The sequence below is a fragment of the Pituophis catenifer genome, unplaced genomic scaffold, assembly GCF_029215685.1.
Source record: "Pituophis catenifer annectens isolate HBS135680 unplaced genomic scaffold, rPitCat1.0.hap2 SCAF_13, whole genome shotgun sequence".
Classification (NCBI taxonomy): domain Eukaryota; kingdom Metazoa; phylum Chordata; class Lepidosauria; order Squamata; family Colubridae; genus Pituophis; species Pituophis catenifer.
The window spans coordinates 21,442,296-21,455,607 of NW_027256893.1; the positions used below are offsets into that span (position 1 = coordinate 21,442,296).

A 13,312-nucleotide genomic window follows, 5' to 3' on the forward strand; every position below is an offset into this window, starting at 1 on the left:
GTTTTGTGCCTGAGTAGGGCAATTGGGACTAGAAGACCTTCAAGGTCCCTTCCAACTCCGTCATTCTGTTTCTTCCTTATCACAGCATTTCCTAGGGATCAGAACGCAAAACTTTTGGCTCATTGGAACACGGAACCCTCGCATCCTTTTTGAGTTTTGACTGGGACTGTTTTGTTCTGTGTTTAAAACAAAACTTATTTTTCATTTCCTGCACACCCTTCGAAGAATGCCTGAAGGTGTCAACATTGACTTCAAGCACAGCAATACCCCACCAGACAATCTCGCAAGCAATTCACTTTTCTATTTTTATTTTCCGCATGGAGAGTATTTTTTAGATATATAAAAAATGCACGCAGCGAGAAAAAAACTGGGAAAAAAGTGAGACGAGCAGATTTTTTAAAAAATTGTTTAAATGCAACCCTGGTTATTTGAAAGTATTTTTTTAAAAAATTTGGACAAGGCCATTCTTTACCCCCATTAAACGTGCATTTTAAAATCTGCACCGCGCTTATTTTTGTCGGGGAATTAATTTCTGTTTCTGAAAGCTCTTGATCCGTTGAGATTTTGCAAGCATGGTGTATATCCAGGGGCATTGCAGGCACATAAACACGTTATCAACCAACCGGTTGGTGAAACAGGCACTCTCTCCCCAAGACTGCCCCCACCCCTTTTGTTTTCCATTTTATTTTGGTGGAATCTGCAAGTGGCTTGATGTATTTGACACATGTGTGACAGCTCCCTGCATATGAGAAGAGCTGTGTGTTAGACTACCCCAGCTGTGTGTGCGTTTGTCTGCACATCAAGCCTGAGAGCACCCGCTTAGTCAGATCTGACAATCACATGTGAGCTGGTATTACTTCCACTCCAGAGTGCATTTTAATGCCAAGAGCTTAACATTTGACAAAGAAATTGTCAGGATATAGTGCTACCCCGCACTTGTGAAATATCCTCACTCTACTAGCTCAATATTCTTTTATTGTACATACATAAACATTGCTCCTTCTGAACTTAACTTTCCTTTCCTTTCCTTTCCTTTCCTTTCCTTTCCTTTCCTTTCCTTTCCTTTCCTTTCCTTTCCTTTCCTTTCCTTTCCTTTCCACCTTTTCTTTTCCTTTCCTTTCCTTTTCACCTTTTCCTTTCCTTCCTTTCCTTTCCTCCCTTTCCTCCCTTTCCTTTCCTTTCCTTTCCTTTCCTTTCCTTTCCTTTCCTTTCCTTTCCTTTCCTTTCCTTTCCTTTCCACCTTTTCCTTTCCTTCCTTTCCTTTCCTCCCTTTCCTTTCCTTTCCTTTCCTTTCCTTTCCTTTCCTTTCCTTTCCTTTCCTTTCCTTTCCTCTCCTCTCCTCTCCTCTCCTCTCCTCACCCCACCCCACCCCACCCCTCCACCCCTTTCCCTTCCCTTCCCCATCTCTTTATCCCCTTCCTTCCTTCCTTCCTTCCTTCCTTTCCCCTCTTCCTCTCTCCCTCTCTCTCTCTCTCTCTCTCTCTCTCTCTCTCTCTCTCTCTCTCTCTCTCTCTCTCTCTCTCTCCTCTTTCTCTCTCTCTCCCTCTCTGGCCAATAAACTCATCCAATAGTTGCTGCTTTCTTGACTTTTTGGAGGCTTTTTATGCCTGACTCATATTTTCACTGTTGGTTTGATCTCCGATATCACTTTATCGGGTTGAAATCACACTACTTCTATTTACTCTCAAATTATGTGATATTGGGGAGGTGGAATCTTTTACTTGTATTGTACGTTTGCTCTTTTCACTATTCACATGTTGAATGGTCTACAGGTTTGCTCTGTTTACATAATGTTTGTAAAAAAAAAAAATCTGGAGAGCCTTTAATAGAGCTTTTGAATCTTACTCACCTTCATATAATTGTTCTTGTCTTTGTAGAAACGAAAACTTCTGAATGAACTTGGTGAGAGCTGCCTTCCGTATTTGACGCCAAAAGATGCTGGCTTCTATCAACTGGTAATGTTCAAAAGATCAGCGTTAACATATTTTGAGAAACCTTAACAATGCATTTGTTTGTCTTTTCTTTCCTTTTACATCTTGTTCTTCAGCTCCCTACTTAGGGAGAGAACAAGAGGAAACTTCCCAACTTAAAACTGGTTAAACAAATATCTCCAAGCGGATTAAAGGAGAACAATGAAAGGTGATCTGGTTTTAATGCATGGTTCAAGGAGGCCTTTGTTTCATTTTCCCTTCATTGGCAAAGTAAATAAACTTAAGGTGGTTGCCCACAACCTGAAGCTTGTGGTCTTCACCTTTCTTGGTGTCTCCTCTGCGAATGCAGTAGCGGGGTATATGGGATGTCTCAATTACGAAGGTGAGTTTGAAGAGAAAGGGACGTGATTCAGAAGAGTTTGACTAGATCTGGATAAACGTCTCCGTCCTAGTAAGATAAGAAACCTGGGCCAGAGAAGAATATGAATAGAGATAAATCCATACTGGTAGAAAAAAAGGAGGGGTTATTGAGGAAATGGAAAAAAGTGTGCAAACTTTTTCTTCAACAGTTTGGACAAATATGAAACACATGGGAAAACATGGGTAAGTTCTATCCAATTAAGTAGGAACATACTGAATGAAAGACATAAAAATGAACCTTTTTCTCAGTTTGAAAAAGCTTACGGCAGGAGTTCCTACATTATAGCCATGTCAACTTTTCTGATGTTGACATGTGGTCGAAAGATGCATTTTTAATGGCCCCCACCTTCCCCCCCCCCCACTGTTACAGGAAGAAAAGAGCAGGGTTTTTTGCCTTTTTCTTTCTAAAGATTGATGGGAAGAGGGTTATTCTTTTTTACAGCAGTTGAAAATTTATCACTTAACATATGTTGAGAAAAGTTATGTAATTCAGATTTAGACATTATGCTTTACCTAAAAAAAAACATCTCGGGTCTATTGAAATAGGATTAAAAAGACCCCAATCTAAAATTATGGAGAATTTCCACCAATTTGACATTCTTAAAAATGTTGAGTTTGTTGAGTATTTGGGGAGTTACTCTCTTAAGTTATCTAGAAGGTATCAAGTTAGGCGTCTACTGTCCACTGGGCAGTTCGAAAGCAGGCAAATGGCAAGTAGATAAATAGGCACCACTTTGGTGGGAAGCATTCTGTGCACTTTGGTGTATAGTCATGCTGGCCACATGACCATGGAAAATGTCTTCGGACAATAAATAGAATAGAATAGAATAACAGAGTTGGAAGGGACCTTGGAGGTCTTCTAGTCCAACCCCCTGCTTAGGCAGGAAACCCTACACCACTTCAGACAAATGGTTGTCCAACATCTTAAAAACTTCCAATGTTGGAGCATTCACAACTTCTGGAGGCAAGTTATTCCACTGATTAATTGTTCTAACTGTTGGGAAATTTCTCCTTAGTTCTAAGTTGCTTCCCACCTTGGTTAGTTTCCACCCATTGCTTCTTCTCCTGCCCTCAGGGGCTTTGGAGAATAGCTTGACTCCCTCTTCTTTGTGGCAGCCCCTGAGATTTTGGAAGACTGCTATCATGTCTCCCCTAGTCCTTCTTTTCATTAAACTAGACATACCCAGTTGCAGCAACTGTTCTTCATATGTTTTAGCCTCCAGTCCCCTAATCATCTTTGTTGCTCTTCTCTGCACTCTTTCTAGAGTCTGGCTCCCTTGCTAAGAAATGGAGGCCAGAAGAAATGGAAATGAGCACTAACCTCCTAGAATCAGACACAACTGGACAAAGAAACATTTACCTTTTACAGGAATGGCTAAAAGTGCTTAGTATAGCATCCAAACAAGACATTAAAAATGGAAGAATATAATAAAGTTAAAGGTTTTTTTTTTCTTTTTATGCCCTTGTAATCCCTTGATTTCGGGTGGAGTCGGGGTGACTGAACAGAGCTGAGCATTTACTGGCTGGATGCCCTTCCTGACCCCTACATGGAGTTCACAGCAGATATTTTCTCTTTGCGCCCTGATGGCAGATATTTTCTTTTCACTTGACAGCGAGTGTCTTCACGTCTTGGTCACCACGCTGTTCAATACCAATAAAACATTTTTTTTGGTCGTTTTTAATGACCCTGTAATCCCTCCGGGGTGGAGTCTGGGCAACTGAATGGAGCTGAGTATTTATTGGCCGGATGCCTTTCCTATCGCCAATGTGGAGTTATATTCAGCAGATATATTCTCAGTGTGCCCAGCGAGAGAAATACCTGTCTCTACCTAGGATAGAACTCACAGCCTCCTGATTGTGAGACGAGAGCTCCACCTCTAGGCCACCGTGCCACTGCTTACCAATAAAACATACAACAGCATGGCCTCTCCTCCATTTAGGTTAAGTTGGAAGATGCCAAACGAAAGACTTTAAAAAAGAGACTTTTTCTTAGTTTGAACAGATGCAGCAGCAGTTCTTACCTAAGGATCTTTTTAGGACTTGGTCTCCATGTAGGTAGAGGTCATCAGGTTGGACCTCCAAATCGGGAAGTCTGCCATTTAGAAATGTCTTCAATTTCTTGATCCAAATTTTATTATCTCCCCATAGAGAACTGGGGCGCCACCCTTGTTTGGCCAAAGTTGGCTTGGCAGAGTTTGTGGCTCCTGTTGTCACTTGAGTGACAAGGTCATCTTGACTTGAAGAAAACAAAAACAGAGAAGGTGGTAGTATGATTTCTAGACAGCTAAAAATATATCGTCTGACCTCGGGTTGCTCCGGGCGTGTTAGATTTTGTTCTGGCATAATGTTAAAAAAATTAAGCCTGAAAACTTTTATGTGCTTTTTTTTTGGGGGGGGGGGGTGGAGGGGAAGATCCATTTAGGGCTGCTTTGATCTGTGTGAAGAAAAGGTGATGACCTTTAATATTAGCTGTCACAGATAACAGCAGAAGTGACGTGATTTTTGTTCCTTCAATCAATAAAAATGTCCAGTATGCACCTGATGATGTGCTTCCTTCCTTCCTTCCTTCCTTCCTTCCTTCCTTCCTTCCTTCCTTCCTTCCTTCCTTCCTCCCTCCCTTCCTTTCTCTGTCTGTCTGTCTGTCTTCCTTCCTTTCTCTCTCTTTCTTTCTTTCTTTCTTTCTTTCTTTCTTTCTTTCTTTCTTTCTTTCTTTTCCTTCCTTCCTTCCTTCCTTCTGTCTGTCTTTCTTCCTTCCTTTCTCTTCCTTCCTTTCTTCCTTCCTTCCTCCCTCCCTCCCTTCCTTTCTCTTTCTGTCTGTCTGTCTCTGTCTTCCTTCCTTTCTCTTTCTTTCTTTTCCTTCCTTCCTTCCTTCCTTCTTTCTGTCTGTCTTTCTTCCTTTCTCTTCCTTCCATCCTCTTTCTTTCTTTCTTTCTTTCTTTCTTTCTTTCTTTCTTTCTTTCTTTCTTTCTTTCTTTCTTTCTTTCTTTCTTTCTTTCTTCCTTCCTTCCTGCCTTCCTTCCTGCCTTCCTTCCTTCCTCTTTCTTTCTTTCTTCCTTCCTTCCTTCCTTTCCCTTCCTTCCTTCCTTCCTTTTTCTTTCTTTTTCTCCCTCCCTCCCTCCTTCTTTCTTTCTTCCTTTCTTCCTTTTCTTCTTCTCTTTTTCCTTTCAACATTTCTTTGTCTTCTGATCTCTTAATGTTTTCCTTATGTAGGACAAAGCAGGATGCCTGGCTAGAAAATGAAAGAAGCCTGATTGGTGTTTTAAGATGATGTGTTAGAAATGTGTTTCCATTTCCTCTTTTCTTTTCTTCTTTTCTAAAAAAATTCTTTTAAAGCACTGAAACCAGGCAGGCAGTGTTTAAGATGTATTAATAGGATGCTTAACTTCACAAGTCCAAAAGTAGTATACTTTTATCTCTTATTATAAAGTAATGTTTCTTTCAGTCACCATATAGGCAGCCTTCAACATGACCACAACTGAGCCCGTAATTTGTTGCAGTTAAGTGTGTTTTGCCCCATTTTATGACCTTTCTTGCCCCGGTTGTTAAGTGAATCACTGTAAGTATTAAATTAGTAACCTGGTTCAGGGAATCTGGTCTCCCCATTGACTTTGCTTGTCAGAAGGTCGCCAAAGGCTTCCTGGATGCTGCAACCATCATAAATGTGAGCCAGTTGCCAACCCTCTGAATTTTGATCATGTGACCCTGGGAATGCTGCAACCGTCGTTAAGTGTGAAACCAATTATATGTCCCCTTTTTCCAGTGCCGTTAAAACTTTGGACCAGCAGTGAAATCAACATACAACAAATACTATGTTTCAGTTACCAAACAGCCCTCATTGGCTGACCTGTTGCTATGCCCTATTCCAGTTCATGAATATACTCTGGCGGTCTGAAAATTTTGGGGAGGGGACCACTGAGTTTGGCACCTTGTCATGGACAGATCCCTCTCCGATTGCTATGGACTTTCACACTATGATCCCTCTCTGCCCTGAGGAAGCCCTAGTAGATCAGTTTGTCCAGGGTCTCTAACGGATCCAGGGGTTTTTAGAGGGCACTTGAGCAGTTTCCAAATGATCAGATGTCTCGAAGGTACTTTATCAAAAGGGAACAGGATTCTTTTTTTGTTTTTCCTTGAAGACCTTTCACTTCTCATCCAAGAATCTTCTTCAGTTCTGAAGAAGTTGAACTGAAGAAGCTTCTTGGATGAGAAGCGAAACGTCTTCAAGGAAAAACAAGGAAAGTCCAGTTGTCTCTTGACAAAAAAAAAAATACTTTTGGGACAACCATGACCTGGATGACTGAGAATCTTCATAGACAAAGGATCAGATGGGTAATTCAGTTGAAATATTTATAATATAACATTCCCTCCATCATAAGCATCAAATAAGTATCAGAATGATTTATTTTTTTCCTTTTCTTTTTAGTGGAAGACTAAATATTCCAAACTTATCCTCAAGAACTCGGAGAAGATCCCTCAAGACCTTCACGAAGAAGTCCAAAAGGCCTTTTTCGCTTTACGGAAGCATGTTTGTTTCTTCCAAGATCTCGTGAGGATCAAAGGGAGGGATTTTGTTACCCCCGTATCTCGCATATTAATCGGGAACCCAGGGTGCACTTACAAATATTTGAACACAAGGTTATTTACAGTCCCTTGGCCCACGGAAGGCTACGACATCAACTATTCAAATCCTGAAATATCCCTGGCTTGTAATGCCTTAAGCAGGCTTAATGACTACTTGCAGAGAGAAACTTTGCTGGCTTTGCAAGAGCAGGATTTGGCCGAGACAACAGGAATGCAGGATTTACTCCTCGGGGACGGGAATCAAGATGACGCTACTAACATTACCGAGATGGAAGCTGTTTTGCAAGATCAAAACCCTTCCCCGGTCCCGAAGACTGACTCCACCGTCCTGAAAGAGAGAACATCTTACAACCTGACATTATTAAATTATATGGATCCTCAGAAAATGCCGTCCTTGAAACTGGAGCCCTATTTTGGCATGGGGAGAATGGCTGTGAGTTGGCACCATGATGAAAATCTAATGGAAAGGTCAACAGTGGCGGTCTACAGTTACAGCGGGGAAGGTGGGTTGAGCCGTTGAGTGGCAAGCAAGTTAACAAAGTCAATTTTGTTTGAAGGTGGAGGTGGGGGGGGGGGAATTTTCTGTAAGCAAAAGTTATTTTGGCCTTCAGGCTTGGGTGCCCCAGGAAAACCCCCAGAAAAACTTAAAAAACTGGTGGGACCATGAGAAGAAAAATGAGCAGACCCAGGGCAAAAACGTAACTTGATCTCATTAAGGTTTTTTTTGTAGGAACACCAATTTAAGTACAGTTAGTATGTACTAATGCAATGCTTCTCAACCTCCAGATTCTCCATCCTCCATGTCATGGTTGTCCCAAAGGTGCTTTTTCAAGAGGCAACTGGACTTTCCGGTTTTTCTTTGAAGAAGTTTCTCCTTCTCATCCAAGAAGCTTCTTCAGTGTTTGTGAACATATGTGTGTGTGTAATATGTATTATTATGGCATCTACCGATAAAAGAGTCTATGGCCATGATGGCGAACCTGTGGCACGCGTACCACAGGTGGCACGTGGAGCCATATTGGTGGGCACGCGAACTCAGCTCCAGCACGCATATGTGCACTGGCCAGCTGATTTTCAGGTCTTCTGGGCCCAGCAGAAGACAGGAAACAGGCTGTTTCTGACCTCCAGAGGACCTCCGGGGGAGTGGGGAAGGCCCATTTTTCATTCTCCCCAGGCTCCAGAGGCTTTTTAGGAGCCTGGGGAGGGTTAAAACAACCTTCCCCATCCCCACGGAGGCCCTCTGGAGGGCGGAAATGGCCCGTTTGCTGACTTCCGGTCCTGGCCCACCGTGCCATCATGTGCCAAAAGGCGGGGGAGGGGGGTCGTGCGCACATGCACTGGGGGGTCAGGGCACATAGAATTATGGGTGTGGGTACGTGCGACACCCCTCTGCGCTCTCCCCCCCCCCCCCCCGCTTTTGGCACGCGATGGCAAAAAGGTTAGCCATCACTGGTTTATGGAGATTCTCCATCATTCAGGTCCTGGTTGTCCCAAAGGTACTTTTTCAAGAGGCAGCTGGACTTTCTGGTTTTTCTTTGAAGACGTTTCTCCTTCTCATCCAAGAAGCTTCTTCAGTGTTTGTGTTTGTGTGTGTGTGTGTGTAATACATATTATTATGGCATCTACCGATAAAAGAGTCTATGGAGATTCTCCATCATTCAGGTCATGGTTGTCCCAAAGGTGCTTTTTCAAGAGACAACTGGACTTTCTGTTTTTTTCTTTGAAGACGTTTTGCTTATATTTTTGAGGCGGGGAGGAAAGATGGAAGAATAAAAGAGAAAAAAAGAAGGCAGTCAAACAGAGAGCTGGGCGATTTTGCTACCGCTGGGCTTATCTTGAGCACTTTTAAGTGGACTAAAAAGTTACTATAATTAAACTGCTGGTCAGGAGCCAAGGAAACCAAACCCCTACAATCTCTGTGCCACATTTTCTCACAGATCCGTATTTCCAAGGCGTCTACTCTGTGTCTGTGTGTGTTAGAGCCAACATGACACCTTCTTCTGTTGGACTTGATTTGTGAGTGACGGGCTTGTTTCAATCTTTTCTCCTTTCTTTGCACAGAGTATGCAAGCCACAGTATGCTGTAGCATGGGAAGAAATCTATCTTTGTTTCGTGCAACCTTGTGTGGATTCTTGTCCCAACATGTGAAACTTGCTACGGTCCTGTGAGATGCCATAGCTTGGAAAATGGGGGTCTTCTACATGGAGGAGTAAGGGTGCAGGAGTTTCAGTACGAGGCGGTGTATTCGCGGGTAGTTGCTCTGAGTCACCTTTACCCCTTTCGCATATCTGAACAGGAAAACAAAAACTTGTTAGCACCATGATGGGCTAAGGAAGCCACAATGGGACGTATATCATGATGGAACGTGCTGTGAACATCTTTAGATTAGGTCAAGGAAGTTGAAGCCCTGTTGTAGGTCTGTGGAAATTGTCGGTCTTCCAGGTCATGGTTGTCCCAAGAGACAACTGGACTTTCTGGTTTTTCTTTGAAGACATTTCGCTTCTCATCCAAAAAGCTTCTTTAGTTCTGACTGGATGGTGGGGAATGGGAGGATTTATACTCCTTGCAGACAGCTGGTCATTTGCATTCTTTTAGAGAGTCATTGAGGCCACTTGGAGGTTGTATCATGAAACAAACCCATCAGGACAGGATTCATATCATAGCAAGTGCCTTGATAGGAGCCTTGGTAGTACAGTGGTTTAATGCACCCTGTTATTAAGACCAGCTACCTGCAATTACTGCAGGTTCGAATCTCGCCAAGGCTCAAGGTTGACTCAGCCTTCCATCCTTTCTAAGGTAGGTAAATTGAGGACCCAGTTTGTGGGGGCAATAAGCTGACTTTGTATAAATATACAAAAGTATGAAGGCTATTGCTTAACGCATTGTAAGCCGCCCTGAGTTTCCGGAGAAGGGCGGCATATAAATCAAAGTAAAAATTTAAAAAAAAAAAAATGCAGCTTTGATGCACTTTTTAACGTTTTTACCCTACAATCAATCAATTAACAAACAAACAAACTATGGAAGAAGCTTAAACTTCAGAGCAGATGGAAACTCTATACCAGTAATGGGGAACCTTTTCGGCACCGAGTGCCCCAAGCGTGCGCATGCGACCCGCCCCCCCATACGCACGCGCCCCTGCACATGCATCCCACCCCCCGCATACGCAGCAGAGACCCGAAGACCAGCTGGCTGGTGGGAGGCGCAGCTGTTACTTAGCTGGGCAATGAAATCTCTGCAAGAAAACAGCCAAGCTCAGAGTTCTAAGGACCACAGAAATGTAAGTCCATTGCCACAATATTCAAACTACGTTTTCTAGAACTCCAGAATTCCACTGTAAACAATTTTTTTAGTCTTCATTGGATTCTCAAAACGTTTTATGAGTCAGCCACGATTCTCTGGCTGTTCCAAGCACATCCCGATCATTTTCTCCCTCCAGCTGATTTCAACCTCCCGTTTCATTCTACAATTAAACTTGTTGTTGTTGATTTATGCTCTCCCTGAAAAACGTGACTGTTAGCACTCAAAAAGCTGTCTCGTATTTCATGTCTTCTAATGACAGGTGGATTTCACTGGTCTACTTAAGCTAATAGCTTCTACCGTTATAAATCTCGGGGACCCAAAGCTGTGGATTTAATATCTACCCATCACCCATGTCTTGACAATCTAAGCCTGTTACTCTCCAATACAGCATTCCCCTGTCATGCTGTAAGAGGCAAAGATGCTATTTTGGGCTAAATAAACTCCAGTGTATACTTTCACATTATGTGTGCTGAATTCTCACTGACTCGGAACCTAAAACCCCAGTTTCGGCCTTGAAACAACGTATGAAATGCAGACTCTGGTTGATCCCTTGTCAGCAGTCATTCTTTAGGCTAAATATGTGGAGTTCATTTAGAGCAGGCACCGTATCATGTCTACAGAATTACTGCGTAATATAATCTCGTAGTTCTATTTATATGAGAGCTATTTATAATAATCACTGTATAGTACGGCTTCTATTATTACTACGACCAGTGTATTATTGGCACTCAATTCTAGGGCATCGTCCAATACAATAAAAATACAGAATACGTGCTGTACGCATTGCATCTGGCTACAAAACTAAGAACGCATCGCACAACGGAACAAATGCCTAAGGTTCCAGGGCCGTACTAGATCACCCATAGCTCTTGATTTGTCTAAAAATCAACCTGGGATGGTTAGCAGAAGATTCATTCTTCTTCTCCAACCCACCTTCAAATCCATGAGTTTACATAACAGTGCTGTCTAATGTATATTTAACCAGTTTGTATGGCCGTAGTATTATTATTTATTGTTGTGGTCCGCCAGCAGCAGTGAGGAGGCTGGGGAGGAACATGGGCCAGTCCTGGAGCCTGGGGAAGGCCCGGATGAGGGCTCTGCATCCAAGGCAGAGATGGGGCCAGGGCCATCTGGGAGTGATGCACGGACTCTGGAGCCCCCAGAGTCAGACAGCAGAGAGGCAGAGAAACAGGAGCTTGTTCCTAGTGCTCGCGTGCGCAGAGGTGCCAGAAGGCAAGAGCAGCTAAAGCAAAAGGGATGACTCGGGAGTAAGGCTAGGTGATGATTGGCCCCTCCCATAAGGCTTAAAAGAGAAACAAAGGCACTTGGGCCTTTTTGCAGGAAAGCAACATTGCTAACTCTGTTTCCAGTCAGCATCTCTTGTTTGTTTCTGAACTTCGTGGGGCTTTGCCAAGTAAGGCCTTTGGCAGGGTGTCAAAGAAGATAAAGGTTGGTGATTATCCTGAAGGACTTCTTCCGAAGGACTTGTTTTGCAACTAATTGGGACTCAGCTGGGAATGAACGTAATTTTCAACTGTTACAATAAAATAGGTTTATTTGGGACTAATTGTGTCTTGTAATGACTCAGTAAGCCTAGGTCACAACATTTATCCTTCTTATTATCTTCTTTGCTACCTCCTATTATGATTATGATTATTCAGAGTAACAGAGTTGGGAGAGACCTTGGAGGTCTTCTAATCCAACTTCCTGCCCAAGCAGGAATCATTTTAGACAAATGGCTGTCCAGTCTCTTCTTAAAAGCCTCCAGTGATGGAGCACCTACAATTTCTGAAAGCAAGTTGTTCTACTAGTTGATTTCTCCTCACTCTTAAGAAATTTCTCCTAGGTTGCTCTCCTTAGTTAGTTTCCATCCATCGCTTCTTCTCTTGCCTTCAGGGGCATTGGAGAATAGTTTGACCTCTTCTTCTTTGTAATCATCTTCTGTTGCGTTGCATGTACCCTGAGAGCTTCTGCACCGGAGACAAATTCCTCGTGTGTCTATTCATCTTAGGCCAAACAAAGCATTCTAGTTCCATCCATCGCTAGATATTGTTCCTGAGAATACCATGGGGAGGAAGGTAGATTTACAAAATGGAATCTAAAGTCACATGGAGCTCTTCCATTCAAGGATATAACATATAAGAATGTTTTGCTTGAAACTGGAAGCCGTGTTTGGGTGACTATTTCATGAATCACTTGCTAGCCGTTGCGAAGAAATGCTGCAATATATAGTTTTCTTGTGTGCAGCTTCCTCCCAGCAACTTGGATTGTGCCTTTTAAGATGTAAAGGATCCTTCTGGGTAGATGCCTTAACGGGTGTTGTTTTTGGCAACTTGCCTCTAAAGGCTTACTGAAGTGCGTAAATCTTGAACCGTAATAAACAACTGGATCTGTTAGTTGACAAGTTAATGTTTAACAGGCTAACAAACTTGTGATTGACTGCGGTTTTTGACCGATTGTGAAAGGCCTTTCATAACGTGGACTTTTTTTTTGTATATATGTGTGCGCGTTTTGCACAAAGAACATTCATAATAAAATAATATTTTCGGAAAGAATCTTGACTAAGTCGAGCAGCTTTAGGTAAAATTTGCACCGTGAGTTGGATTTCGGTGAGAACTTCTGACAGCTTTCTTGGTCGCTAATGATTTTATAAACTGGTTGGAATGTTCCTGGGGATTGATAATTGACTAGTAATCCCTTCTATTTGCTGCTTAATAGATGCAAGGTCAGTTAACAGCAATTTAAAAAGGCTGCAAGGAATAGTTTTCTGGGATTTTTTTAAAAAATAAAAATCTCCATGCAGTAATCCAAATGTAGAAGATGTCAGCTCTGGAACGAATCTGGAAAGATCACCGTAAAAAGTAGGATTGGCTTCACCTCAGAGGCACCCACCCAGATGCAATCGCCAAGAGAATTTGCATTTCAGTTTTATAGACATGTAAGAAAATGACCCGAATTTGGTTGAAATTTATTTTATTTTTATTTTATTTTTGAATTTGTATACCGCCCTTCTCCCTGAGGACTCAGGGCGGTGAACAGCCAAATAAAATAAAATTTTGTTTGTTTATAGAGGTACCTT

General features: G+C 42.4%; 1 protein-coding gene across 1 annotated transcript in view; it reads left to right on the top strand.

The window, feature by feature from the left end:
* Positions 1–13,312, top strand: part of FTO (FTO alpha-ketoglutarate dependent dioxygenase) — a 176,681-nt gene that overhangs the window by 31,453 nt on the left and 131,916 nt on the right. Inside the window, exons 2-3 of the mRNA XM_070952940.1 lie at positions 1,878–1,955; positions 6,775–7,435. Of these exons, the coding sequence (XP_070809041.1) occupies positions 1,878–1,955; positions 6,775–7,435 (739 nt within the window). The remainder of the gene's footprint in view (positions 1–1,877; positions 1,956–6,774; positions 7,436–13,312) is intronic.